The 25,204-nt window shown below is 49.8% G+C and overlaps 10 protein-coding genes across 10 annotated transcripts; 4 read left to right on the top strand and 6 right to left on the bottom strand.

Annotated features, from left to right (window-relative positions):
• Positions 1–15: 15 nt before the first annotated feature.
• K441DRAFT_291872 (uncharacterized protein) lies at positions 16–1,418 on the top strand. The gene is made up of 3 exons (XM_067640985.1): positions 16–650; positions 701–1,139; positions 1,234–1,418. Exons 1-3 carry the CDS (start codon positions 209–211, stop codon positions 1,256–1,258), a joined length of 906 nt encoding a protein of 301 aa, XP_067508219.1. The 5' UTR covers positions 16–208; the 3' UTR covers positions 1,259–1,418.
• On the top strand, positions 1,365–3,050 carry K441DRAFT_291860 (uncharacterized protein). Its single transcript, XM_067640984.1, has 5 exons — positions 1,365–1,518; positions 1,575–1,692; positions 1,744–2,156; positions 2,208–2,778; positions 2,826–3,050. The coding sequence occupies exons 1-5, from the start codon at positions 1,471–1,473 to the stop codon at positions 2,942–2,944; spliced, it is 1,269 nt and encodes a 422-aa protein (XP_067508220.1). The 5' UTR covers positions 1,365–1,470; the 3' UTR covers positions 2,945–3,050.
• Positions 3,051–3,204: 154 nt separating this feature from the next.
• On the bottom strand, positions 3,205–4,400 carry K441DRAFT_628932 (uncharacterized protein; the record flags this gene model as incomplete). The annotated part of the gene is made up of 2 exons (XM_067646215.1): positions 3,205–4,106; positions 4,239–4,400. 2 exons carry the CDS (start codon positions 4,398–4,400, stop codon positions 3,687–3,689), a joined length of 582 nt encoding a protein of 193 aa, XP_067508221.1. The 3' UTR covers positions 3,205–3,686.
• Positions 4,401–5,491: 1,091 nt separating this feature from the next.
• Positions 5,492–6,849, bottom strand: K441DRAFT_684739 (14-3-3 protein; the record flags this gene model as incomplete). Its single annotated transcript, XM_067651812.1, has 6 exons — positions 5,492–5,854; positions 5,912–5,999; positions 6,090–6,364; positions 6,519–6,538; positions 6,601–6,643; positions 6,838–6,849. 6 exons carry the CDS (start codon positions 6,847–6,849, stop codon positions 5,492–5,494), a joined length of 801 nt encoding a protein of 266 aa, XP_067508222.1.
• A 1,246-nt stretch (positions 6,850–8,095) lies between these two features.
• K441DRAFT_684740 (DUF1640-domain-containing protein) lies at positions 8,096–9,048 on the bottom strand (the record flags this gene model as incomplete). The annotated part of the gene is made up of 3 exons (XM_067651813.1): positions 8,096–8,153; positions 8,219–8,590; positions 8,642–9,048. The coding sequence occupies 3 exons, from the start codon at positions 9,046–9,048 to the stop codon at positions 8,096–8,098; spliced, it is 837 nt and encodes a 278-aa protein (XP_067508223.1).
• Positions 9,049–9,797: 749 nt separating this feature from the next.
• K441DRAFT_654014 (eukaryotic translation initiation factor-like protein 3 subunit B) lies at positions 9,798–12,623 on the top strand. The gene is made up of 3 exons (XM_067647629.1): positions 9,798–10,087; positions 10,147–11,698; positions 11,784–12,623. Exons 1-3 carry the CDS (start codon positions 9,825–9,827, stop codon positions 12,186–12,188), a joined length of 2,220 nt encoding a protein of 739 aa, XP_067508224.1. The 5' UTR covers positions 9,798–9,824; the 3' UTR covers positions 12,189–12,623.
• K441DRAFT_628943 (uncharacterized protein) lies at positions 12,054–16,853 on the bottom strand. The gene is made up of 10 exons (XM_067646216.1): positions 16,366–16,853; positions 16,082–16,298; positions 15,009–16,026; positions 14,774–14,941; positions 14,645–14,721; positions 14,209–14,593; positions 13,861–14,160; positions 13,703–13,812; positions 13,323–13,651; positions 12,054–13,271 (listed from the first exon to the last, which is right to left on the bottom strand). The coding sequence occupies exons 1-10, from the start codon at positions 16,724–16,726 to the stop codon at positions 12,544–12,546; spliced, it is 3,693 nt and encodes a 1,230-aa protein (XP_067508225.1). The 5' UTR covers positions 16,727–16,853; the 3' UTR covers positions 12,054–12,543.
• Positions 16,854–16,882: 29 nt separating this feature from the next.
• K441DRAFT_654016 (uncharacterized protein) lies at positions 16,883–17,936 on the bottom strand. The gene has a single exon (XM_067647630.1). The coding sequence runs from the start codon at positions 17,723–17,725 to the stop codon at positions 17,150–17,152; it is 576 nt and encodes a 191-aa protein (XP_067508226.1). The 5' UTR covers positions 17,726–17,936; the 3' UTR covers positions 16,883–17,149.
• Positions 17,937–18,276: 340 nt separating this feature from the next.
• On the bottom strand, positions 18,277–19,449 carry K441DRAFT_654020 (uncharacterized protein). The gene is made up of 2 exons (XM_067647631.1): positions 19,160–19,449; positions 18,277–18,896 (listed from the first exon to the last, which is right to left on the bottom strand). The coding sequence occupies exons 1-2, from the start codon at positions 19,230–19,232 to the stop codon at positions 18,520–18,522; spliced, it is 450 nt and encodes a 149-aa protein (XP_067508227.1). The 5' UTR covers positions 19,233–19,449; the 3' UTR covers positions 18,277–18,519.
• A 4,610-nt stretch (positions 19,450–24,059) lies between these two features.
• On the top strand, positions 24,060–24,962 carry K441DRAFT_654025 (uncharacterized protein). Its single transcript, XM_067647632.1, has 3 exons — positions 24,060–24,296; positions 24,350–24,479; positions 24,535–24,962. The coding sequence occupies exons 1-3, from the start codon at positions 24,216–24,218 to the stop codon at positions 24,816–24,818; spliced, it is 495 nt and encodes a 164-aa protein (XP_067508228.1). The 5' UTR covers positions 24,060–24,215; the 3' UTR covers positions 24,819–24,962.
• Positions 24,963–25,204: the final 242 nt, after the last annotated feature.

The raw sequence follows: 25,204 nt of genomic DNA on the forward strand, positions 1-25,204 counted from the left end.
TCATTCATACCCGACTGCTGTTTGATACCACACCGCATTTTGGGCTCCTCATAAACCATAAACGTGGAGCTGTAGACCGAGAAACTCAGCTGGTCGATTAGGTCCTGAGGACCGCGCAGGATCCTCGCAAGGCAGCCCGCGAGGCAGCCGACGAATGCGCAGCCCTTAATCTTCCCGAGAGGTTGCCCTCATCCTTTTTTTGACCACAATGGCTCTTCCGGAATATCAAATTTGGCATAATGGCAAAGATGAGCGTTTTGCGCAGTATTCATCGAGCAATTATCCTATATTAGACGTTCCTTTTTCCAATGCGGATGGTTCGAAGACACCAACGGGATCGCTGGTTAATCATCCCGACTATTCATCGACCATCGACCTCCTTGATGGATTCTGCAACCAGGAAGTTCCCTATACGTCTGAAGATATGGCATGGAGCGAACTTGAGCTTGCGGAAAGTCTGTCTACCTCTCCGACCTCAGTCCGAACACCCGACGACGATATATTTGAGCGAGACTCAAAGGATTTTGCACCTTCTGTAAGGAATTTTTACCAACATGGTGGTACATCGCCACAATCCAGGCAAGGCCAGGCCGGAGTTATGGATGTCTCCGTTCAGGAAATGGAATATTTTAACAATTGTTTCAGTCAAGGTCAGATCAACAAGCTTATCTTTGGATCACAATGCTGATGGAGCCTTCAGATACCCAGGCATACTATACTCCAAATCTGCCGTCGCATGCCCCTCCTAGTGGTATATCCCAACTGATTTCAAGTCAACCTTACAACCAGCTTTGCGCAACAGCTTTCACCCAACAACCGTCTCAACACGACCCTTGGTCTTCCGTAAGGCAGCATACAAATTCGGATGTACCCAGATCTGACTCCCTTATCTGGGACCCGGAATCAGATATCTCCTACATGGCTCATGTCGGTCCCACTTCCTCCAACTTCAACTATATGTTATCATCGAATTCCCCAGATGGCATATCTTTGGAGAGTCAATATTACGGGGATCCGATGGAACTGCAATTATCTATACCCAACACATCTCCCGCCAATTATTCACTAGGAAACTCATCTAGCATGTTTTCGGACGGTTATGTCAAAGTACCACGAGGGCAAACATCTCCAGAAGCTACGTCAGTTGGCGCATGGCACTCTCCATACCAGGCCCCCACAAGCCCCTTCGTTAATATTCCGAGCCCACTCTCTGATGGAGTCTTTTCCTACCAGGCTTCAGATCCAGGATCTACGGTAGATACGACCCCAGCACTTGAACAATTCCATAACACGCCTTCACCAACCCCAACCCAAAACAGTCATGCTCTGCAGCAACAAAACTTATCAGACTCGATTCTATATGGGTTGGATCCTCCTGCCCCCCGCACTCAAAGACCGTCAATAAATAGACCTGGTGGTAGACAATTAGGCTCGCACTTGAAGCCCGAGGTGGCAAAGGACGCGCATGACATGAGAAAAGTCGTAGCGTGTTGGCACTGCGTCTTACAGAGAGATAAAGTAAGACTTTGGTTGAAACTCTTCTTCAATTATTATTGGTTGACCGGTGCCTTTAGTGTGGTCCGGGTGATACCTGCGATCGCTGTTTGAAGCGTTCGCAAAGGCCAAACGCGGAATGCGGATTGGGATGCAGTCGAGTCCGCCTTTGGGAGCTTGTATCATCCTTCCTTCCAAGTATGACCGTCCTTGCGTATTTGCGGGCAGTAGATTAATCATGTAAATCAGGTATCATGACATCAATGCACGAAAACAGTCAGCTTACGAACTTTGTTGCGTTGCATATCCGGCAGTGGAGCAACGTGGAAGTGACTCTTCGATTGACGTGTGGGCAAGGACTTCCGTACATCAGCTGTAAAGTCTACGAGTTCGCACCTAAAACACAGGAATTATTGCAGCAATTTCAGTACACAACTGACACGCGAACCGGGAAATGCATTCGCGTGCAGAAGTCATCGCCGCCACTGGGAATGATCCAGCTCAACCATAAGGATGAGCAGAGATATGATCGATACATTAACGACATTGTTGATAACTACCTGGGGCCCTTTGCGTACGCCTGCTTTGCCGAAGAACAGAATGACTTTCAACGGACGCTCTTCCTCATGATGGCAAGGCTGAGACCGAAAGCCGACGATGAAGTGAGTGATGTGCTTCCGACATGAACAACTGAGTATCTAACGATAGTACAGGTTAAGTTGCTTAAGGAAGTATTCCGACTCATCGTGGTCACTTATATCATGGGTCATACCCTCACGATCCAAGAAGAAACCAAAGAGCAGAGCCTTAGGCAACTGCGGAGTTACATACCAGGGGTATACGCCAGTTTCTGCTCACCGCGCATGACAAACCGCCAGCTGAAATACTTCTTCTGCCGACTGCACCAGACCATCATGACGAACGTGCTTAATAAATTGCAACAAATCTTCAAAAGCAGCAAGGGCTGCGATAAATGGACTTCTGCTTTCTGTGCTGTTCTGGGCCTAGCCATGGCGCATGAGGATAACCAGAAAACAATTCACCTAGTTACACAGACAAAAGCTGCGTCTCATGAGATGAGCGTCCAGGACGCAGAGGCACAATCCGACGCCACATGCGAAGATATCGACGGAAAGTTCTCCTTCATCATGGGCATCTTCCGATGGAAGTATAACCGGGGCTACAACCCACTTCGCGATAGTGAGCAAGACTGGATGAGCAAGCTGAAGGATCCGGGAGCTATACAATTCGCGCGCGAAGTCTCGATTCTAGTCAGAGAAAACAGTACGTGTCGGTCATTTCGCGTTGAAGAGATAAGAGCTAACGAAAAGTTCTCGCAGCCGATTATCTCAACAGACGGCAGCGTATCAAAATCTGCACCGCGAACCAAACACAATATACCTCACGCCTTGTGGCCCAATTTTTACTATCTTTCTGGTTGCCTTCTTAAAAATTAAAACCTTAAATCTTCGCTTCGCATCGCATCTTAGTTTGCTTAACACAAGGCTACTTAGCTATCAAATGTCTACTTTCAATACTCACCCTCCTTACTAGCGGAGCATTTCCATATTCATCTCCAATCAAATACGTAAAATTTCGGTGTTTTATGGTGACATCGCATACACGCGCGTGGAACATGCCGCGCAGACGACGTTAACGAGTCTATGAAGTCAAGAACAGCATGTATGAATGATGCAGCGGTGGCATTTTAAACACCATTTCTTGTGGTGGACTTTGTATTTGATCTATCTGGTAAGACTGGTGGCTGGTGGCTGGGGCGTTACAGTCATTACTCCTTTTCGGACCTTGTGGTGTGCCGGTGTCGAGAGACCTTCCATCTGCTTTTGGTGGATTTATATTGGATTTCGGGCTCCTCCGCAGTAGTCCAAAAATGAGGTGGCTAGAATAGCTTTGTGTTTTGTTATCTTGATATCGCATTCCTCTGCAACGCTGCTGGTTAGCTTGATCGCCCTGCTTAATCTCTTGCTAGTCAGTCCAGTATCTCTCTATAACTGCTCCTGACCTGCCCTTGAACTGCGGTCCTCGCCTGGCTCAGCAGAAGTGATCTCTTTTGCCTCATCGAACTATGAAGCAACCTCAGGACCCAACCACCTGGAACACCAGTATAGGTTGTCCATGCCCTAGCCCGGTCCTCACGGTTGTTGCTCTTAGAACGGGACATACGCTCCCCTTCACCCCCCATTCTCCTCTCCCTCGCTCACAACCTCAAACCCAACCCTCAACCACAAACTACACCCCACACACCCCACCAGCAATTCCCTTCCTCCCGCCTCCTCCTCCCTCACCAACTGCCGCTCACGCACCACAAACCCCCTCTCCTCCCCACACTGACACGACCTCCACCAAACCCCCTCGCCACTCTCCCCCTCCTCCCACGCTAAATCATCCAGATCCATAATCTCCAGCCCAACATGAGCCCCCGCATCCGCATCCGCATCCCACCCCGCCTCACCACCACCACTACGGCCCACCGCCCCGCGCGCCAACAACCCCCTCTCGAACGCCCGCCGCGCCTCCGCCGAACTGAGCACCCGGTACGCAGCCGTGATCGCATCGACGGACGGGCCCCGGGCCTTCCCTTCCCGCCTGCTCTCCCCTTTCCCCATCACCCCCCTCATCTCATCACCCTCCGCATCCGCACCCGCATCCGCATCCCTATCCCCTGCCAAACCCGCCTCGCGCTTCCCTATTCCGGGCTCTACAACCCCCATCCCCACCCCCACCCTCGTCCCTGCCTTGTCTGGATGCCAGCGCAGCAGCGCGGCGCGGTATGCGGCTTTCAGCTCGCGCGGCGAGAGGGCGGCGGCGCTGGTGCCGGAGGGGAGGGCGGAGCGTGAGGGGGTCGGGAGCGCGAGGACGGCGTAGTGGTTCTGTTGGGGGGCCATGCTTTTTGGTGGCTGATCGCGTTGGTCGGGATGGAGGACGGCTATGGTGGTGGGGATGGGGAGTTGCGGTAGAGGCAGGTAGGTAGGGAGGTAGAGAGGTATGAGGTAGGTAGGAGGCCGGTAGGTTGGTAGAGAGGGAGGTAGATAGATGCGCTGGCTGGTTTTGTAAATAGGAAGCAAGTTAATGTGTGTACAGCGGCTGCGCATGAGATTATCGCAGTATCATTGTTCCCGCGTTTGCAGGATTCTGGTGACTGGAATGGCGCTGCGGTGGTTATTGCTTGGTCTAGAGGGACGAGCCTGGACGTGGGGTGGGATTTTTTTTCGTGGGGACACCGGGAGAAGGGGCGCGAGATGAGCCGACCATCGGCGGCGTCACGTCAATTCCGATGGAGATATGGAAAGGTTTGTAGAATAGCAGTCCCTGATATTGGATACGAAATAGTGGGTAGCAAATCTCGCAAATTGTTATTTTGAAGATAGAGTGGTGAATTCCTCTCGCGTGAGCTGAATTCAACCTCTGTTGCTGCTGCATTACCGTTCCGTAGCTTCCGTCCTGAAGACGTCTCCGGCATATCACGACCACGCACGCAAGGTCTCGTGGAAAGGTCTCTAGCAGTTTGTTCTAAAGTGCAGCATACATGACAAAAGAGTAAAGAGAAGGCATCATAAAATACCGGCTGCCCTCACTCACGCCGCTCCATAAACCACTACAGTAATATCATCCATCCTTCCACTTTGTAGGGATTTAGTAGGTTTGGGAATAAAAGGGATTGCAAAAGCAAAGGGAGGCTCGACTCGAGAACAAAATGGGAACCAGTGAGATTGGGGAAAAAAACAGGTACTAGGGAAAGGTAAAACAGACATGACAATTCGTGTGAGTGGGTAAATCCTGAACCGCTAGTGTACTGTACCAATTTTCAAGACAAGGAAACAAACTCCAATAGACTCGCGCCTGACGACCCGACGATCTTGTTCCTGCCGTAACCGTCCTTTGAGATGTCTCCAGTGAGAAGATCTAAACAGATTGTTGTCCCGGCTCGTTTGGACAAGGAAACGGATAGTCGTGAAGATTGACCACTTGTGCAAATTTAGGCCGCAGCCGGAGCAGGAGGTGCTTCCTCAGTTGCTTCTGGGGCAGGTTCCTTGACTTCTGCCGGCTTCTCGGCCTCCTTCGGTGCCTCGCCAGCGGGCTCGGCTTCCGCGCCGTCTGAAGATGTCCAGAGAGTAAGGTTATCACGGAGCAGCTGCATGATTAAAGTGCTGTCCCTGTATGACTCCTCGGACAGTGAGTCGAGCTCTGCGATGGCGTCATCGAATGCCTGTTTGGCAAGGTGGCAGGCGCGGTCAGGCGAGTTCAGGATCTCGTAGTAGAATACCGAGAAGTTCAGGGCAAGACCGAGACGAATTGGGTGCGTCGGTGTCAGCTCCGTCTGGGCAACGTCGGTAGCAGTCTGTGCACAATCATTAGTTTACCTAGTCTAGGGAAAGTACTTGTTATTGCATCATACCTTGTACGCCTCATGTGCCGCAGTGGCAGCGACCTTACGCTTTTCTCCAGACGCGAATTCGGCAAGATAACGGTGATAGTCACCCTTCCTACAGCACCAATGGTGTGAGTTTTGGGACGAAAGACCAAAAAGTATCAATCGCATCTACGAAGGATTGGATTGGTCCGGGCGCACGTACATCTTGTGGTAAAAGACTTTAGACTCGCCGGATTCGGCCTTGGGGATGAGTGACTCGTCGAGAACGTTGAGCACATCCTGGCAGACCTTTTCAAGCTCGGTCTCAATCTTTTGACGGTACTCGCGGATGGTGCCAACGTGCTTTTCGGAACCCTTGGATTCTTCTTTCTGCTCGATCGAAGAGATTATGCGCCATGACGCGCGCCTGGTGCCAACGACGTTCTTGTAGGCGACGGACAGTAGGTTACGTTCGTCCACGGTCAATTCTCCGCCGATCTGTTGTCTGTGGTTAGGGCATGCTGGGAGGTGACTATTGGGCAGGGAGGCGCTGGCGTGATCGGAAGTGTTGGGTTCGTCATACCTTCGCAACTTCCTGTAATAATGGATTAGTCGAGTGCTCTACTCAATCGGCATGTGTGTATTTACTAACCTTCATGTATGTGACCATCTCTACAGACGAAAAGAGTCAGCACGCGAGCCATGGTCAAGGGATTGACGGGGCTAGCACTCACCATCGTAGCGTTCAGCCTGCTCACAGAGCCGCGCCAGGAAAGTCTTGCTGTTGTAAAGTCAATCCCTGGAGTCTCACACTATAGACGGGTTTGATGCAATCGTACCTCTCGCGCTAGATGTTGGGAGTCATGTTAGCGATCTGTTGACGTTTTATCGTGCCATGACAAGCGCCAGAGGGGCATCCCCCACCGACAAGGTGAGCAGCGGGCAAGGGGTACGGATGGCAGAGGACTTACTTCATTGGCCATGGTAAATAATGGGAGGTGGAGAAGAGTGTTTTCAAAGGGAGTAGGAGAGGGTTGGGGTTGTGGTGGGTTTACGATAGGCGGTCTGGGAGTTTGGTGATGGAAGATGAAGTGTTTTGGGGATCTCGCTGGCTTGGGAGCCTGCCGCTTTTTGACGAGCGAGGCCCGCGCAGAGTGACCGTCGTTGATCCAGAGCGCAAGACACAACAACTTCACCCAGCTGCACTCAACCTTCACCGGTGGGCTGCCAGCTGTCTAATACATTCACTCAGGGCGGGAAATGGCATTCAAAAGGGCTTGAAACTACGCCAGCACCAACCTCCTTGCCGCCGATGCGGGTTTGCACATCGTTGAAAAGAACATGTGAGAACAGGCTGCGACACTACATCACAGGGTGCTAAGGCGTGGGCGCAGGCGTCATCGCAGGCGTCGTTTGGTGCGTTTGTTGTCTTGTTATGCTCCTCCCTGCTCTGCCCTGCTCTCCCTGCTCCAAAGTCTCCCATGTTCGTCTGTCACACCAGTCACATTATTGAATCGGGCAAGGCGGTCTTTCTGGCTATGGCTGACGAAACCTTGCCGACCAACCGGGGCCGTGGTCTCTGGCTGCTTTCGATGCGCCAATCACATCCCAATTTGCTGTGGAGGCAGCTCGGAAAACTTGGAAGAAGCCAGCAGACGTCCCCAACTTCACCCCTGTGATTCGTTGGATTCCAAGGGCGCAGTATTGTGTATTATCATGTTTCGGGCAAGGTATAGACCACCATAACCCGACCTCTCGGAGCCTGGCTTAGACTTCTCTTACCACCGCCCTTCTAGATCTCGGAGTACATTCGGTACAGTTGGTCAAGCAATGGATGGTACCCGAGCGCCCTAGGGGAGCTTGCTTTTGACCGAGCCAGGACCGGGTACCTTCAGGACAGCGCAACTGACATATCGGCCCAAGTCATTAGGACTCCCGCGACTTTGGGCTTCGATGGACATCAACACTTTTACCTACGGTATGCTTCACAAAAAGTCCCATCTGGCAAGGCCACTGTCATCGAATCAAGACTGTCATGATGTCGTAGCACCGGCTTCATATGCACGATGATCGAGCCAGCAGGGATTTTGGCTGAACGTTGTCCGATCAACAAGTCCACCAGTGAAGCTAGGTATTTTTATCAAAATCTCACATTTCTGATGTCCACTACAATGTAGGGCATGCCATGTGCGTCGCTCCTAATTTCGGACCTCAAGAGGCATGCGCGCCTTACATTAGCAAACGCCAGGCTCCTAGGATTAGAGCCGCCGTTCCCGTGCAAACGCCCCTGCAGTAGTCCTGATTAGCATTTCATGCCAGCTCATAGTCGTGAAAGTGAAAGGAGTGACGTACATTAGCCACTGTAGTGTTGAGAATTTGACCGCCTCAAGCTTCTCCCTCAGCACCGCCGTCTCCTGCTCAATCCGTGTCTCTGTCTCTTTGATTTTCAACTCCTGCACATTCGCCTCCTCTCTAATTCGTCCCTTTTCAAGGTTCAGGTCAAGCCTGAAAGACGCCTGTGTCCGCTGCACCTCATCTCTCAGCCGCGAATTGAGTTTCGCTATTTCGTTGGTTAAACGTTCGTGTGAGGCGCGCGTAAGGGAGGACTCTGTCGAGTCGGCAGTGAGAAGTTCTGATCTGAGCTTGGCGAAGTCGACCTTCTGAGTATATGTTGCTTTTTCTTGGTCCTCGCGGAGGACCATAGTTCGTGTGAGGTTCTGAATGCTATGGACTATTAGTGTGAATATTGAGGCAATTGACTGACTCTTAAATTACCTCTCCTCTATAACATCGCTGAGGACCTTCATCATAGCGACAGCCTGTTCTTCCGTAAAGCCTTCATCCTTTAACCTTTGAACAAACTTGAGAGTATCGAAGTGATGATCGCGAGCTTGACGCGCTGTGGCAGAAAAGTTACGACGGATAGGCGTGCATTGCGATGGTGGCGAAGCATGGCGAAAAGAGCTCGCACATCGACTTAATGTGGAAGCGTTCCAGATAGCATTGGAACAATCGAATTGAGATTGTCTGGGATGGCCAACGGACTGCGAAGTGATACGCCGAGTTTGGTTTCGCTGAAGGACGCTAACAGAGATTGCTAGGCTCACAGAGGTTGAAGCCCACGTAAGTCTAGGGAGGAGGAATCGTGGGATAGATGTTGCTTGTGAAATTGGAGTTGCCATGGTGTTTTGTTCTTGAGGTGGGATGGGGCTCCAAGTCGGAATTCTATTTGACAATGACGGTCACGTGCATCCATGGCTTCGCAGAGAAAATTAAGGGGCGAGGCCGTCGTAGCCTCGGACATACCAAAACCCACCAACTTTAGATATTTCAAAAGCTTAAAAACTTCTATATAATTAATATTACAGCAAATTTTTCTTAGAAGGCTTTATAGGTAAAGAGTTATGATTTTACGAGGCTACGAGGTAGGCCTCAGAGGGCACCGTGCGTACCTATGGCGTTGTTTTGGTAGTACAGGCAAAACTCCTTAGTACGATATGGGTTTTGGCGCTAAATGTATCGTAATACCAATGGTATTGTTATATCAAGAGTCACGTGTAGGGTAAATAAGCAGTAAAACTTTAACAAAAAATGGATCTTAAAGCCTAAAGGGTATAGATTTCCCTCCTTATAGGCCAGGTATACCCCCTTCCTATACAACTAGTTATACCGATATTGGTGGTAGAGCTTAACGATATCGCCAAAAGTCAGATTATCGCTAGTTACACCAAAAAAGGCATGATCAGGGCGTGTAGATCGTAATACCAAATGTATCGTTATATACCCGGTATCGTATTAAGGAGTTTTGCCTGTAATCGCTTTGGAGAAACGTGAAATATACAGCTGATTGGATAATAATTGAATATAAGTCACGTGCGCGCTCTGCGGCACAAATCGATGGCTTGCCAAATTCCACATCATATACCGGCGACTCAAAGACGACCATATACCAGCAAAAATGGCGCCCAGTTACGAGAACCTACCTATTGACGACGACGGGTTTGACGAGGAGGAAATCGATTTTTCAGATCTCCAAGAACAATATGAAGTGCGATTAGAAGAAGGCCTCGACGCCTTCGTGGTGGTCGATGGTCTGCCAATCGTCCCGGAGGATAACAAGCAAAAACTGATCAAATTCTTGCTGCGCAAGCTGAACACTGTGGGCAAGGTCAAGGAAGATGGGGTATTTATGCCGTTGAACGAGAAAAATATGACTGAAGGGTAATTATGTTTTGGCTAGTTCAGATATTAAATTTCGGTGGCACTTATACATCTGATAGGTTTGCATTCGTTGAGTACGGCGTCGCAAACGAAGCCGTCGCTGCTGTTAAGGCCCTTCATGGAACGCCTCTCGATAAGAAGCATACCATGGCAGTCAACAAGCTCACGGATATTGATCGTTACGGACGCGAAGGCCGCATCGATGAGGAACATACCCCGCCAACAATCGAGCCATTCCAGCAGAAGGAACATTTGCGATCATGGCTTGGGGACATCGAGGCGCGGGATCAGATGGCCATGTACCGTGGCGATAAGGTCGGCGTGTTCTGGAATGAGAAAGAGGATCCCCCAGAGAGCGTTGTGGACAGGGAAAACTGGACCGAATTCTTCGTGCAGTGGTCGCCTCTGGGCACATTCCTCACATCAATACATGCGCAAGGTGTACAGCTATGGGGTGGCAAGGCTTGGAGTAGGCAGAAGCGGTTTGCCCATCCTGGAGTAAATTTAGTCGACTTTTCCCCGAATGAAAAATATATCACAACCTGGTCGCACCGGCCCCTCCAGGTCGACGAGAACCACCCAGTACCATCGCTTTCACTAGAAGAAGATGGGAAGAATTATATCATCTGGGATATCGCGACAGGCAAGCCACTCCGTTCGTTCGCCACAATCGACGTTCCAAGCGCTACCGTGGATGAGCAAGGCAATCCAGTCAAGAAGAAAATGCAGTGGCCAACATTCAAATGGTCTGCCGATGATAAGTACGTTGCTCGGATGACACAAGGCCAATCTATCTCTGTCTACGAACTACCGAAGATGAACCTCCTCGACAAGCAGTCAATTAAGATCGAGGGTGTTATGGATTTCGAGTGGGCTCCATCAACACCGCGCCGTGATGGAATCAAAACGTATGAGCAGCTGTTCTGTTACTGGACGCCTGAATTGGGCAGCAATCCTGCGAAAGTCGGTCTTATGACCATCCCCTCTAAGGAGATTGTGCGAACGCGAAATCTCTTCAATGTTTCGGATGCAAAGCTACACTGGCAATCCGAAGCTGCCTACGTCTGTGTAAAGGTTGACCGACATTCTAAATCCAAGAAATCCCTTGCTACCAACCTCGAGATTTTCCGTGTTCGAGAGAAGGGCGTTCCTGTTGAAGTCGTTGACTCAATCAAAGACACCGTCATCAACTTCGCTTGGGAACCGAAAGGAAACCGCTTCGTCCTGATCACCACAGGTGAAATTCCCGCTGCGTCCGCCGTTCCCCCTAAGACGGCCGTCTCCTTCTTCTGCCCCGAGAAAGCCAAGGGCGGCGTAATCGGCAACTTCAGGCATATCCGCACCGTTGACAAGAAGAACAGCAATGCCATCTACTGGTCGCCAAAGGGCCGCTTCGTCGTCGTTGCGACACTGCAATCACAGCAGAGCTTCGACCTTGACTTCTGGGACCTTAGTTTCGAGAAGCCAAAGGACGAGAAAGAAGACAAGGACAAAGATCTCACTGCGAACCTGCAGCTCATGGCAACAGCAGACCACTACGGCGTTACAGACATCGAGTGGGATCCCACAGGCCGCTACGTAGCCACTGTCGCCAGCGCGTTCAGGCATCACGTAAGTCCCTCTCCACTGTCCCAAAATCCTCCATACCTACCCACCCCAAAATCTGCTCAAAACACCTAAGCTAACTGCCCTCTAGATGGAAAACGGCTACCATCTGTACGACTTCAGAGGCACGCTGCTGCGCGAAGAGCACATCGACCGCTTCAAGCAACTCCTCTGGCGCCCGCGCCCGCCGACGCTGCTGTCCAAGGAAGAGCAGGCCGAGATCCGCAAGAACCTGCGCAACTACAGCCGCCTGTTCGACGAGCAGGATCTCGCCAAGAAGAACACTGCCAACCGGCAGGTTGTCGAGCAGCGCCGCCGCCTGCTGGAAGAGTGGCAGGCCTGGCGCGAGCAGATGCGCGAGATGCTCATCGAAGAGGGTTACGAGGAGCCCGCCGACGCCGCAGGTGTCGCGGCCAACGACGCCGATGGCGACGTCGAGGAGGTCGAGGAGATTGTTGAGGAGATCATTGAGGAGACCGAGGAGGTCGTTTCGTAAAGGTGGTGTAAAATCCTTTTTCCTCTCTCGTCATGCTCTCTAGACTATTTATTTCTGTACTCTTGCAAGCATATGCCAGGGTTTCATCGCCAGCTACGAGCGGGGGAGGTGCGCATTTTGATGAGAAATGGGCTTTTGGCATGTTTGACGGAAGAAGCAACGGCAGAAGCAACGGCAGAAATGATGCACGGGTAGCATATGAGAACAATGGCATAGATTGGAGCGCACGCATGCCTGCGCTGGAAAACTTTTTTTTGAGTTCTCGTGGTCTATCACGTTTGCATCGTGAAAGCTCTTTTTTTACTAGATATCGTGACTGCGTTAGATGATGGCCTAGTAGCCATCTCGACCCGCGTCAATTGACCGGCCGCAACACCTCCCACCCCTTCAGATCCTCCAAGCTCTCGTCATCCCGCTCGTCCATCAACGCGCTCACCTTCACTGTTCCTGTTCGTCGTGGTGGTAGCGGCGGTCCGGCCTCTTCTGACTCTATATCCGGACTGGCGCGCCGCTGTGGCGGGATTTTGCGTAGTGTTGATGTTGATGATAGTGGCCTGGAGGCCGGCGGCGAGATTCCGGCGGATACTGCGGCGGTGGCGTTGCGGGGAGGTGGTAGGGTGGGCGGGTCACGCTGGGACGACTCGCTGGACGGCGGGCTTGGTGTTAAAGTCGGGGATATTGTTGTGCTGAGCAGGGAAGGCTTCTTCGGGACTGGAGGGGCGGCTTTGCGGGAGACAGAGGAACGAGTGGGCGCGGGTAAGGTTGATATGGATGAGGTTGACGCGCCTGTGCTGGTGCGGATAAGGGGCTTGGGGATATCTTCGTCTAGAAGGGACGTCGACTGGGTGGAGTAGAACGGTGGCGCGGCTAATTTGCGTGCGGCGGGTTTTTCGGCTGCAAATGATGTGGTAGAAGAGTTGGACGAGGGAGGGAAGCCGAGGGTGCGGCTACGGTCCCGATCTGGGAGACGGTTTACTTCAACCCAGTCGGGCTCTGGAGAGGGAGTAAAAGGGTTCGATGGCCGATTTGGGTTTGGAAGAAAGTCGTTGCTGGGAGGCTGCACACGTGAGCGGGCAGGTAGGCCTAGGAGCAATTAGATACTTAGTATCGGTGTATTGAGAGTGAATGGCAAACCACTATCAAGCCACCATTTTCTTCGATCAGAGCTGGCAGGTGGCAGGCCTGGCTCGATAGAATCGTAACCAATCAGATCCTCATCGTCGGTTTCTTCTAGCGGGCCGTTTGCTGTAGTGTTTCCTACAACAGCACGCCGTTGGCTGTATATTTCACCACTTAATTGCTCCCTCTTCTTTTCGTCTACCTTGCTGATTAGGCATTGGAATGTCGCATACACCGGACGGTGATCGGAGAATTTTAGTGGAGCCGCATCGTAGTTAATCTGCCGTAGATTATCTCCTTTTCGCAGAACTCGATCGCACCATGCCGGAATTCGAGCTTTTTCCCTTACGTTGAATGAGTATGAAAAGACTGCAATAGATTTGCTCAAAACTTACGAAGTGTCATATCTGTCTGTTCCTAAGTCATATCTATATGTTGGCAGGAATGTGATCCTAGCTTCGGAGTAGTAAGGGAATGTCAAGCCAGCAACCATTTGTAGGTTTAGCTAGACGGGTCAGCCCGTCGCTCAAGCGTCACATTACTAAATGCATACCTGATCGTTCTCATACAGTGTCTCGAGATCTCCTACTTGAACGAGTTTTTGAACCTTTTCATTGGTTAAGCCTATGCGGTAGTTGAAGTCGCCGAACCAGATGACTGCATCGTGATCCTCAACAGATCGATTCCTCTGGAACCGTAATCCATGGCTAATAGTCTTGTAATCCCGATTTCGTTCTTCGTAGTTGGCGAAACCAGCAGCAAGATGGGCTGTTACAAAGCATAGCGGTGTGTTGGCGTAGTCCATGCGTATTGCTACAGCTCCTTTATTCCCTGCCATTCCTGACATTCCAGTCTGTCACTTCCATTAGTTTTGCTTACAAATAGGACTATGTCGATTCACCTTCTTAAGGCTGCCTTCGACATTTTTAATGTATTTCAATACGCTAGCTCGGACAAAGATGGAGAGCGATGCTCCTACTAATTGCCCGCCTCGAAGTAGGACATAATCTTCTTTTCCATGCCTTTTAGCGTTCTCATTCAACGTTCCTTTGACCGCGGCTTCCCATGCCTGGCGTCTGGTGGGATCTGTAGACATAATCTGCTGCGGGCTGAGTTCAACAATCTCTTGGAAGCCAACCGCCACGATCTCAGGGCACTGTTGAGAGGGATCTACTGGCGGGCACAACCACGCTGATAGATCTTCACTGATGCCATGAGTTTTACCGTTGAGGTTGAAAGTCCCTACAAGAATATGAATGACTTCTGATTCCGAGAACTCGGCGGATCTATCCCAGCTCAGCACGATACATAACTATGTGTAAGTATTAGGATTTTACCTCTTATTAAGTTCGCTGACCACGTAATCATTGATCGGATCGTACAAGTGGACAGGAGCTTGGCCCATCAACCGGCCCTAAGACTAAATCAGCATGCAGAAATCTAAGACCGAGAATGCCATTCCTCACCAAAAGCATGTCAATCGTGTTTTGACGGCCCTTATCCGCAAAATTGTTGATGTACATGCGAGTTGCGCTCTTGCGGGCGTCTGCTAATGCTCCAGCAATAGACATCTTTCCATGTCTTGTAAAGGATGACTTCAGAGCCCCTGTGCCTGCATATATCCGCGAAAGCGCCTAGAAATAGCCGACAGGATTAGTCCAAATCCCTTCTTTACTTTCCAAGCAGGACGAGTGAACATACGTCTCCATTATCAGCCCACATGCTTGAATGCCTGATCCAAAAGTCCGCATTCGCAACCAATTCTTTGTGGCCGAGGAAAGCCTCGAGTGCCATTTTGCTAATGATGGTCTGAACTAGGTTGGTCCTGTCGAGACAATCAAGGCAATTAGTCCTGAAAATGCCTTCTTGCTGTAAGATAGTGACAGGTCGATGAATAATCTGATCGCCACCATTTTGACCAGTTTGAGGATGCTCCTCAGCCTCTGAAAGATAATAAACAAAACCATCAGCAGAATGCCGTATGTAGTGGGATATCATGCTCGCCGCTTCATAACCACCAGGCCCACGAGTTTCTGCATGAAAATCATATTCTGTCAACTGCAAAAGTTCATGGTCGCCTGAAACCTCATCCTCGTTGGTAGGATTCAGAGAGCTGTGATTGATGTGATAACGATAGCGATTCGTCAGCTCCAACTCGCCAGGTTTTTCATTGCTCAGGAGGTTGACAACGTGGATTGCACCATAACTCAATTCGAGACTTTCGAAGTGCTTGTCAAAAGCAGGCTGAGTTGCTTCGGGTGATCGAGTTATGGTTATCTTCTGTTGCCCTGGAAGAAGACCTGTTGCTTGCTCCCAGAAAACCGGCACGCTGCCTCGGATCTGTGCGTAGGAAAAGCAGACTCCCGAAGGAGACCAGAAGATAGTCTCGGTCTCAACAAAGTTCGCAACATTCCCGTCGTCATCGATACCTCTGGCGTTGAACCTTGTTCCAGCTCTTCTGCAGGACAAACGTGAGATCAAAGTCAAGGATGAGGGTAATCCGGATCGGCTAGCACGTATTGGAGATGAAGAAGCAGAGACGGTTATTGTAAGAGCAAAGCCACGTATTGCAGACGTTAATATCCTTGAGGCATCTAAGGCACCTTTTTCACGCTGTGATAGCCTAGACCTGAAATCGACCAAGGGCTGTATCATGTATGAATTCCATAGAAAACCAGCATCTAAGCTGTCGATAGCGACTGTGGAAGCGTCCGAGGACCTGTAAAGCACCATTTAGCGCTTAGACGTTTATGTGACAGCATCACTCGGCAAACCTTTGTTGAAGCCGACGTGTGAGGTCAAAATCGGCACTGTAATAGAACGTGCCACTGTTCAACAGCTTCTTTAATGCCATACAAGGGTGTTCCAGCGCAGGCTCTCCCTTGCCTTTCCCAAAACCAAGCTCGAAGACCTCATCGTCTATTGTATCTGTGGGGTATGGGTTTATTTCGTCGTTAAGGAAATGATCATAGTCAGGTTTATTCAGGCAATCTAATTCAAGGTTAGTATCAGAGGGTTCTAGTACATGATAGCAGCCTAAGTAAGGAAATATACTTACGAAACCCAACAGAATGTATTCTTTGCACTGTCTCTCCTGGTCTCACTGTCGCAACTTTCGAGGCACCATTAACCACGACAAGGAAAACATCACCATTAACAGTTATGAGTCCCAAAGTACCATGCACAGAAGGCGTGCCCAGCGATCTGTATTCAGCCAAGTCTACTGAGTCTGCAGTTGAGAATTCCACCATGCAACGGGCAGATCCAGAACTGTTGCTTGACAAAGATGTCTGGGAAGCATTACGCGATCCATTCTGCTCGGTCGACGTAGGACTATGGCGCAAGATGAGGACGTGGGTGCTGGTCGCGAGGGCGATGGCACGGTGTGGGTAATCTTTGATCAAGACGCGGATAGACATTGTCCGTATTTGACAAAATGATGTGGTTCCAGTATACTTATATCAGGCATTTCTGACCCTCTAATTTGGTTCAGCAATGTCTTTGGTGTCGAGGAAGGGATTTTTCATGGTGTAAGCTGCACGCTGCATTCTCACTTAAACTCAGAGTTGGTGGTCGTCTGCCCATCGCTTCCAGTTTCACAAACCACTAAGACGAAACGAGCTGAAGCCTATTGGTAAGGCTTTATGGTTTATTGGTCTCATGAATATAAATTATAGAGTCTAGAAAGTGGACATCAATCCAACTACATCCAAGAATATCCAAGTCTCGCATAAATATCATCAAAAAAAGGGTAGGAAATAAAATCGTCGACCCATGACCGTCATTAGAAACTCGAGAAGGCCCTCTAGCAAAGTTTTGGATTTTGAAGAGCTAGAGTATAACTATCGGCGATACTCTCGTCGCCTCCTTCCATCATCATCAACGATGAGAACCCTCTCCCGAGTCTCGCGGTAGCTCGATCGCGGGTCCTCGACGTAACTTCTCCGGTCTCGACTTCTACTTCTGTCCAGCCGTGCATAGCGCTCTTCAGGTGGGTCGATGTAACGATAATGTTCGTAACCTCGTGGAGAATGGTCCCCGTATGCGGAAGATCGCGCTGGAGAGTAGTCTCGGCGCTCCCTTCGCACTTCGCGCTCGTGTACAATGTACTCATCATGGCTCGTAGTACTGCTTCTCGGGCTTACCTCCACATAATGAGGTCCGCCATGGCTCGAGGGAGGTGCGGGTGGAGGTTTGACGAAGACAGGTACTGGTTGCGGTGCCGGAATTTGTAGCGAAGGTTTGGGAGCAGGAACAATGTATGCTGAGGGTGGCCGCGAAGATGGCCGGGACTCTCTGATTATTTCTGTGCGAGAGATTCTCTGAGCTGATCGACGCCGAGGAGATGGTGATCGTGTTCTGACTACTCTGTATGGCACTACAACGTCCTCTTCTTGTTTAACTTTAACAAGACACATTGCGTCCTCGCGATTGCCTGTGCTGTCTCTAATGTCTCACAACCAGATGCTGACTTGTGGAATGATTGAGGGTGGTAGACCTGTGCTCTGGGAGCCAAAAATTCAATAACAATGGCAGTTCGCCTTTACGTGGATGGCGTTAATTTCTGCGAGATCATTATGTAGCCGGAAACGAGTGGAAGGCAGCCAAGGTCCGCGAAGGCGCAGCGGGTAAGGCCGTTAACAAGCAAGGCTCGTGGGCAGCTCAGGTGGTTTCCCAGCCACATTCCAAGCGCGGCGGGGCGGAACAAGCCAGCCCTGGCACGCTGTGGCTTGACTGCTCGAGCGCCTGACTTGGCCGGATCCATGCGACGGAGGTGTACTGTACAGCCGGGGCTCTGGACTTTTGGCGATATTTTGCTTGGGACCGAGTTAGCGTTCTGAAATACTTCGCTGCCACACTGCGCACATAGGCACCAGTTGGACATGGAATCGGGACGTGAGAACGCATGCTGCATGAACAAAAACCCCGAAAGTCCAATAGCTTGAAGCAATCCGCAATCCCTCGATGGAAGGGAGCTTCAATTTTGTGCTAAATTTTACAAACTTTTGGGGGACACCATAATAGGGGTCAAATTGGGTTGATTAATGACTTGCTCGAGGGTACATATCTTGACCCTCGCCAGTTGACCCAGCGAAAAACCCATGTTCCATCTCTGACTCCATAAAATCGCTTCGGGGAGAATCCAAAGTAAGAGGTATCAATGCAAACCAAATTAAATGGTCGCCCCGCAACATACAAGCCGAAAGGGTCTTCACTTTTTAGCACCAAGTTTGCCCAGGAGCTCTTTGCCTTTGTCTGCCCATCCTTTGATTTCCTCCTTGCCATACTCCCTTTCAAGTTCCTGAGACTTCCTAGTATTGTTCTGCTTCGCAAGACGGGCTTCCTCCTCGTTGGGTTTTGCAACATTTGCGACTCCACCACGGCCGTAGTGAAAGCTTCCTTCAGGTTCCCGAAAGACTGGAGCCCCGACGTCTTGGCTGGCACGAGCAATTTCAGGATGTTGAGGGTCGTTCTTGGCAATGTTTCCGGTGCCTCCACGGCCTGTAGTATAATGCTCGGATTTGATGGTAGGAGTAACAAGGTCCTTAGGCCCGGTAAAGTTCTCGCGACTTTCCTTGCCAAAGTTTCCTATTAACAACATGCATTAGTGAATCTGTCCTGCCACGAAACATAAACTGGTGATTGATGTAAGATATGTTGTTGTTTGTACTGGCGAGTGAGTGAGCACTACAGTGTTAAATAAGGCATGTCGCAGGAAGGCGGCACTGTGTAGCTTCGGTGTAGCGACTGACTACAGATTGTGTGACGCCCGACATTTACCAAATAGTAGAATTTGGTATTGTACGGGGGTCTTAGACGTGATTAGGAGGGGAAACAGAGAAAGGCCTTACCAGCGCCGCCTCGGCCGTGAGACAAGTTCCGAACGGCTGAACCCTGACCTTCACTGGGAGTACGAAGAGACATGATGTAAGCCGGATGGGCGTATAAGAATGTAGTCCTAGTTCTAAAGGATGTTGAAAGCGCGCGAAGCTAAATAGCTGAAATAGAGAGACAGCGCGTCAATAAATGGAACAAGGCCACGACTGAAGAAATGGGTATGGATAATACACTCGCAAAATGACGTGACACTGCCAGAAGATATATTCAACTCGATGATGCAAGCCGAGCTCCTAGCAACAACAGCGACAGCCCAGAAAATATAGTAAGTGCCACGAGGATGACGGCTCAGCGTGACCAAATGATTTGGCTACAAGGGACGTCTGCAGTCTTATGCCTAGATATTCCGTCGAGAAGTCTCTGCAAATCGCATGCGGAGTTTGGCAGCGGTGCTAGATCATGCTGTGTTGCGAACCAAAGCTGCTTTCGGAATTACCATCACGTAACAGCGTACTGCTTCGTCTCGACCAGTTTGTCGCCTGGGCCTATGTCGCTGGCTGGCCTCACAACGTGCTCGAGCACATCATTCGCACCTAATTAGTGAGAAGAACAACACCTATATTGAACAGAACAACAAAATGGAATTTATTTGCAACGCAAGAGGGCGTAATTAGAGACGTGACTTTGCAAGAGCCTGCCAAGAAGCCAGGAGAATTGGACTAAGAACTGAAACGGCAGCCTTAAAGAAAGTGTTGAAGAGCTTGGAAACCTCATCACAAGAATGCATGTAATTCGAAAGTGTATTTGAAGACTGTCTCAAATTAAAGGCTTGAATACATATAACTTGATGAGTATTGAAGCCGTGCCTAAATCTCGCGCACTCTTCAATAATGCTGCTCCAGATTGGACGCTAACCGATATCTAACCCAGGAACGCATACCCTGCAGCGGGGACGCAGGCACGAGCCTCTGTCGCTTCTCCCCTGATCAAACACTATCAACTTCCCCGCCTGCAACAGAACAAACATCCTTCTGTACATGATAAATACAACGCTGTTGTTGAATACAAATACCGTGATGCCATCCATCCCAAAAGTCCCTTGACCGCGAGGTCGATCCAATCGAAGGGACAGAACGGTTTTCTCTATTTAAAACTCCTTGAGATGCAACCGTACATTCCCTTGAGTAAGGAATCCTCCTACCAATCCGATTCGCCGTTATCCCAAAACCCTATCTCATAATCACCATACAAAAACACCAGTCCAGTATGCAATGCAGAACGCTCAATCAAGTTCAAAAGGTGTCGAAGAAACGCAGGAATATCCGAAAAGTTGAAATGGTCATGACGATGGTAGTGACAGGTTGTTCGTAAAAGATAGTGCTTAGGAACTAGCTGGATGTGAGGTCTTAGACCTAACCCAGCTTGAACTCCGTCGTATGAAGCACCGAAGTCGGACAAAGTGCTTCGAAGGCCGTTAAACTAGTTCAATGAATCAATCTAGTCTTTCTGGATGCACAATCGCCTTGAGAATATGTTAGCTTTGGTTCAGAAGAAGGAATCTTAGCGTGTTTTCAAGGCATACTAACAAATTTGGAAGGGTTATTTAACCACCATCTCTGGGTTGGGTACCGCTGGGTTCGCCACACGATGTGGATAACATGACGCTTCGTTTTGTTGCTATGCACACCCTATTAGGAGCTCCTCCATCTCCGGGCTGCCCTGGCGGGTTGGTCGATTTTCGGGAAGTTTGGTTGGGTGATAGTTTAAGTGCCATTTTGGTTGGGTGTTTGGAAAAGGTTTGCGATATACTCGATGGTACTTTATATTGAGTGGCTTTGGAAAAGGTTGTGATATACTCGATGGTACTTTATATTGAGTGGCTTTGATGCTTTGTATCTCAAGATGCTGTGTAGAATTTATGCTTGGAAGGGTAGACTCAGGCTCTGCATTTATGTATTTCCCGGCGTGGGTGGGCATGCTGGCAAACATATAAGGCGGAGGCCTCCAACACGGTGTGGCGCCCTTTTGGGTCCACTTTCATCCTGATATCAGGCGCGAAGAGAGCCTTATCGTCATCTAGCTTCACTCTTGTTGAGCTTACCAGTTGCAAACGTCCGCCTTCTTTTTAGGCCTTGTCCTGCGGAGCCATCGGGTGGCGATTGGAGGTGGATTGTGCAAACTATCGCCAAACTGTCTCGAAGCGGAAATATCCAGCTTCGCCTCCTTCGCCTTCAGATTGTACAATTGGGCCGTCAGCGGAAACCCTGGGGCTAATGCTGCGGCCTTGTTCTAACGTGTTCTCGAATATTGACGATTAGGGTGACCTACGATCAATCCGCGCTCAACCTGGACACGACATTTACAGCGGGGCGATAGAGGCTGGCGGAGACGGAGTCCCGATCATTTGGAAGTAGCAAAGCCACGCTTGGCGTTTTGCACGTCACTTTCATGGAGCCACGGAGCTTGAGAGAGGCTCTTCTCGGGTTTCATGTGGTATCTGAATGGTGGGAGGAGTTGTTGCCTGATGTGAGTTGTTGAAATTGCTGCGGCTGTGCAGTAAGTTTGCCCAGCCATCAGCCTCAACCAAGGCGGACACCAGCAGCCACTCGGGCTGCATCCACTTTATAGTTTTGATGCAGGTACGAATACTATAAGACCAACGCATCACACCGTCGGTCAAGGGAAATGGGGCTGGAATTGCCTTGGTGTTTATGACGGTCGGAAGCCCCTTTTATTCCTCGATGACTCTTCAGTTGAAACTTTGACCGGGAGAGACATTGCCAACGGTTGAAGTGTTGCGGCTGCGCCTCCCTCCCCACTCCCAACGGCGAGCGTTCTTTAGCCAACTGAAGGCCCAAGGAAGGCAAAGAAGCAGGACAGGATAGCGACGGTGTGCGCCCTGCCTTTTATTGGCCAAGCGCTGGTTCCGACCGACCGAGTAGGCAGCGCTTACAGAACTCGTATCAACCACCATCATCACCCTCGTGCGCGATTTTGTGTTGTTCTGAAACGAAATTCTGGGGCGGCACAACGCATTTGCGTTCTGCTATGTCATCTTTTGGGCGTCGGGTTGGGGGTTTCACGTGAGTGAGATTTATCGAATAGATGCACTATTCGGCTGCAGCGATAGTTGTGTCTGAAGCATTCGGTCAAGTAACGCTGTCCCTGGGTTTTTGACGCAGCCTGCAGCAATGCACAGGTTAGTGAGGAGCGAGACCATGCCATACCTACTCGGTACTCGCTGGCGATTGCCCGTGAAGCGCGAGAGGGCGACTAATAAAGGAAGCGGAAGCCTCACCCAATGATCACATATGGCCAATAGTTGTCGCAGGCTCGAGCATGATCACCCGCAAGTACTTAAATAGGTCATCAAAATTGCTTGTGGATGGCGGCAAGGCTTCCGCAGTTGCGGTAAGTGATAAATATTCCCATAACGTAGGTGATAGGGTTATGACGGTAGGGCCCCACCGCCTTGCATTTTGCCTATAATCGGGTATTCGGCAGTATTTTGATGTTCTTAACTGTCATAACCATGCCGACCGTCATAACCCTATCACCTACGTTATAACCAGATCGGGTGCAGAGTAGTACATCTTCAAACAGGGTTCTCTCCACTCATCCTCGATTTCGTTAGCTTGCTTTAATGGAATGCCACGCTACATGCTTGTGTGATTCTAAGGATTAGCTCGAAACAACACGCCCGGATCCCATCCGTCCATCTTCAAATGCTTTTGCCATTTGACGCTTTCGTCTCTCTGGGAATCATCGGCAACGTCAAAGGCACCTAGCACTTGGGGATCTAATGCAAGCCTTGTCAGCCGAAGAGACAGCCGAAGAGATAGCCTCGTGGATGGGTTCCAGGGGTTTGACGGACTTTTTTACGTGAGCAGCGCCTGCTTGAGTTGAGCGAAAACAAATTTACCATCCTCATTAACGTGCACATCAGTACTGAGATGGAAGGGTTTGAATTCTTCGCAAGTCCAGATAAGTTCATAAATAGAAGCTGGTCCAATTGCAATCTAACGAAGATGAGCCTTCGCTAAGTTTAAAGATCCAGGGGCAATGAGAGCTTGCAAGCCAGTCAGAGTAGGTAAATCCGGGCCTGCTGCGGCCATGCATTAGAGTGTTCGTTCACGCCACAGGCATACTGAAATAAGTCGTGGGACACTCGCTCAGTGTGTTTACCTACTAAAACAAAGCTTATAGTAACCATTGAGGCTTTAAAACGCCGTAGATTTGATCGCGATCGCTACCTTCATAGAAATCAGGAGCCTGATAAAATTTGATCTAATGCTGTCGTGAGAATATTGATCGTTCTGAGGAATCTCTATGAAAATTCGTGGGGGATCCCCACTCGGGTAAAGTATCCCACTGGCCATCAGGGCAGATTTCAAGTGTTCTGTAAGTGGCGCAGATGTGACGACTTTTAATACATGGAATAAATTATCATTCACCTTACTAGGTACCTCCCTATGCGATTCATGGGGGCTAGGGGGCTGAGTGACCTGAAAGAGTTATGCCTGTTGAACGCCTTGCCATACCCTCAATATCCAGTGCAAGTCGCGATTATAGCGCTAGTGTTCCAAGCTGTTGTTTTGTGCATCCATGAAAGGGCGTAATTTTGTCATTGAAGAAGGCCCGGTTTTGTACCACTTAATTAGCTTTACTTGTTCCACATGAAGTGGGAGGCTAGAATGCTCTTTGTTGCGCCGTAGAAGTGGTAGAAGTAGCTCTCATAGAGCTTTGATGGTTAGGTCATTGGGTAGGTCATTAAGAGAAGCCAATAGTTCTCGGGTAGAAGGACTCAACCGTCTGAAAGATGGCAGCCGTGCATGATGATAGGACCGAGGTCCCCCTCGTTAGCGGCAATAATTGAAATAACTCAGTCTGAGTCTAGAGACTCAATCAATTTCTGTCAAACTCCTCCATTGATCACTCCATCCCACTGACATCTCCTTCCGCTTTTGCTATCACAGATTTATCCTACCTCTTTCTCGTACACCAGCAGGCTGTTACCTGCACTGTAATTAACAACACGCTGTCCTGTGCTTACATGGCTTAAGGGACACGATGCGCTTCGTATCCGTCGTACTCATCGCTAGCTTGAGCTCCTTAGCTGCTGCGCAGCTTGATGGGTTACCAGAATGCGCGGTGAGTACATGTACTCTTCACCTCTCGCCCGCGCTTTACTGACTCTGTTGTAGCAATCATGTGTAGGCTCCAACTTTGGTAGTTGCCAAACCCTCGACATTAAGTGCATTTGTTCAAACAAGGACCTCATAAGCAACCTTTCTTGCTGCGTATCGCAGGCTTGCAGCGCCGACGACACGCAAAGTCCGTACTCAAAAATCAAGCCTGTAAAATTTATACTTACGATTGCGGAAAATAGAAACTATTACTTTTGCCTCGCAATTATGCAGTACCTACGGTATTACTGTCCCTACCATTGCCTCTTGCCCGGCAACCGTCTCTGCCACAGGCACTTCAGCAGCTAGCGCGTCCGGCGCATCTGCCGTATCCTCCGCTCTTTCATCTGCGGCATCCGTTATTTCTTCAGCAGCTACAGTCACACCTGCATCTGCTCAGGCAGCTAGTTCGAACGTTGCTGGACATAACATGGGTTCCGGTGTTGGCATGGGTGTTGCTGTGGCAGGATTGTTGGCCGTCTTATAATTAACCTAAAGGACTTGGAAAAAGACAAAGTACGTAGCACACCCGTATAGTATTTAGTTCATATGTGAGATTGGTGATCCTATTTTTATATTGTATATAGCGGCGGAGAAAGTTTATGTTTAATGGAGTAATATTTGTATGTGATATGTTATTCTCTACCAATGCAACGGCTCCGTGAAAAATTAATGTACAATATGAAATGATCCTGGCGTTCAAGGAAATTATATGACCTATAATGCGCTCCAAATTGGGAATGCACTGGTGCTGACCGCATCGCTAGGATCAAAGCAAAGCAGCTCGCTAAAAACTCTCTGCTCTCAATCCCTCGCGATGTAACAATACTAGCCGCCAAGCGATGAATGAGCTCTCGTGCTGATACCAAAAGC

Source organism: Cenococcum geophilum, assembly GCF_001692895.1.
Source record: "Cenococcum geophilum 1.58 unplaced genomic scaffold K441scaffold_6, whole genome shotgun sequence".
Classification (NCBI taxonomy): domain Eukaryota; kingdom Fungi; phylum Ascomycota; class Dothideomycetes; order Gloniales; family Gloniaceae; genus Cenococcum; species Cenococcum geophilum.

Coding starts and splice junctions, on each gene's coding strand:
- K441DRAFT_654025 (XM_067647632.1), top strand. CDS start 24,216: ATGCGCTTCGTATCCGTCGTACTCATCGCTAGCTTGAGCTCCTTAGCT. Junction 24,297..24,349: donor ATGGGTTACCAGAATGCGCG/GTGAGTACATGT, acceptor ACTCTGTTGTAG/CAATCATGTGTAGGCTCCAA. Junction 24,480..24,534: donor CAGCGCCGACGACACGCAAA/GTCCGTACTCAA, acceptor TGCGGAAAATAG/AAACTATTACTTTTGCCTCG.
- K441DRAFT_291872 (XM_067640985.1), top strand. CDS start 209: ATGGCTCTTCCGGAATATCAAATTTGGCATAATGGCAAAGATGAGCGT. Junction 651..700: donor TAACAATTGTTTCAGTCAAG/GTCAGATCAACA, acceptor TGGAGCCTTCAG/ATACCCAGGCATACTATACT. Junction 1,140..1,233: donor CAAACATCTCCAGAAGCTAC/GTCAGTTGGCGC, acceptor TTTTCCTACCAG/GCTTCAGATCCAGGATCTAC.
- K441DRAFT_654016 (XM_067647630.1), bottom strand. CDS start 17,725: ATGTGTCTTGTTAAAGTTAAACAAGAAGAGGACGTTGTAGTGCCATAC.
- K441DRAFT_654014 (XM_067647629.1), top strand. CDS start 9,825: ATGGCGCCCAGTTACGAGAACCTACCTATTGACGACGACGGGTTTGAC. Junction 10,088..10,146: donor GAGAAAAATATGACTGAAGG/GTAATTATGTTT, acceptor TACATCTGATAG/GTTTGCATTCGTTGAGTACG. Junction 11,699..11,783: donor CCAGCGCGTTCAGGCATCAC/GTAAGTCCCTCT, acceptor ACTGCCCTCTAG/ATGGAAAACGGCTACCATCT.
- K441DRAFT_628943 (XM_067646216.1), bottom strand. CDS start 16,726: ATGTCTATCCGCGTCTTGATCAAAGATTACCCACACCGTGCCATCGCC. Junction 16,027..16,081: donor ACACGTCGGCTTCAACAAAG/GTTTGCCGAGTG, acceptor GGTGCTTTACAG/GTCCTCGGACGCTTCCACAG. Junction 13,652..13,702: donor ACAGACAGATATGACACTTC/GTAAGTTTTGAG, acceptor ATTCAACGTAAG/GGAAAAAGCTCGAATTCCGG.
- K441DRAFT_654020 (XM_067647631.1), bottom strand. CDS start 19,232: ATGTCTCTTCGTACTCCCAGTGAAGGTCAGGGTTCAGCCGTTCGGAAC. Junction 18,897..19,159: donor TCACGGCCGAGGCGGCGCTG/GTAAGGCCTTTC, acceptor TGTTGTTAATAG/GAAACTTTGGCAAGGAAAGT.
- K441DRAFT_291860 (XM_067640984.1), top strand. CDS start 1,471: ATGAGAAAAGTCGTAGCGTGTTGGCACTGCGTCTTACAGAGAGATAAA. Junction 1,519..1,574: donor GCGTCTTACAGAGAGATAAA/GTAAGACTTTGG, acceptor CGGTGCCTTTAG/TGTGGTCCGGGTGATACCTG. Junction 1,693..1,743: donor TGTATCATCCTTCCTTCCAA/GTATGACCGTCC, acceptor CATGTAAATCAG/GTATCATGACATCAATGCAC.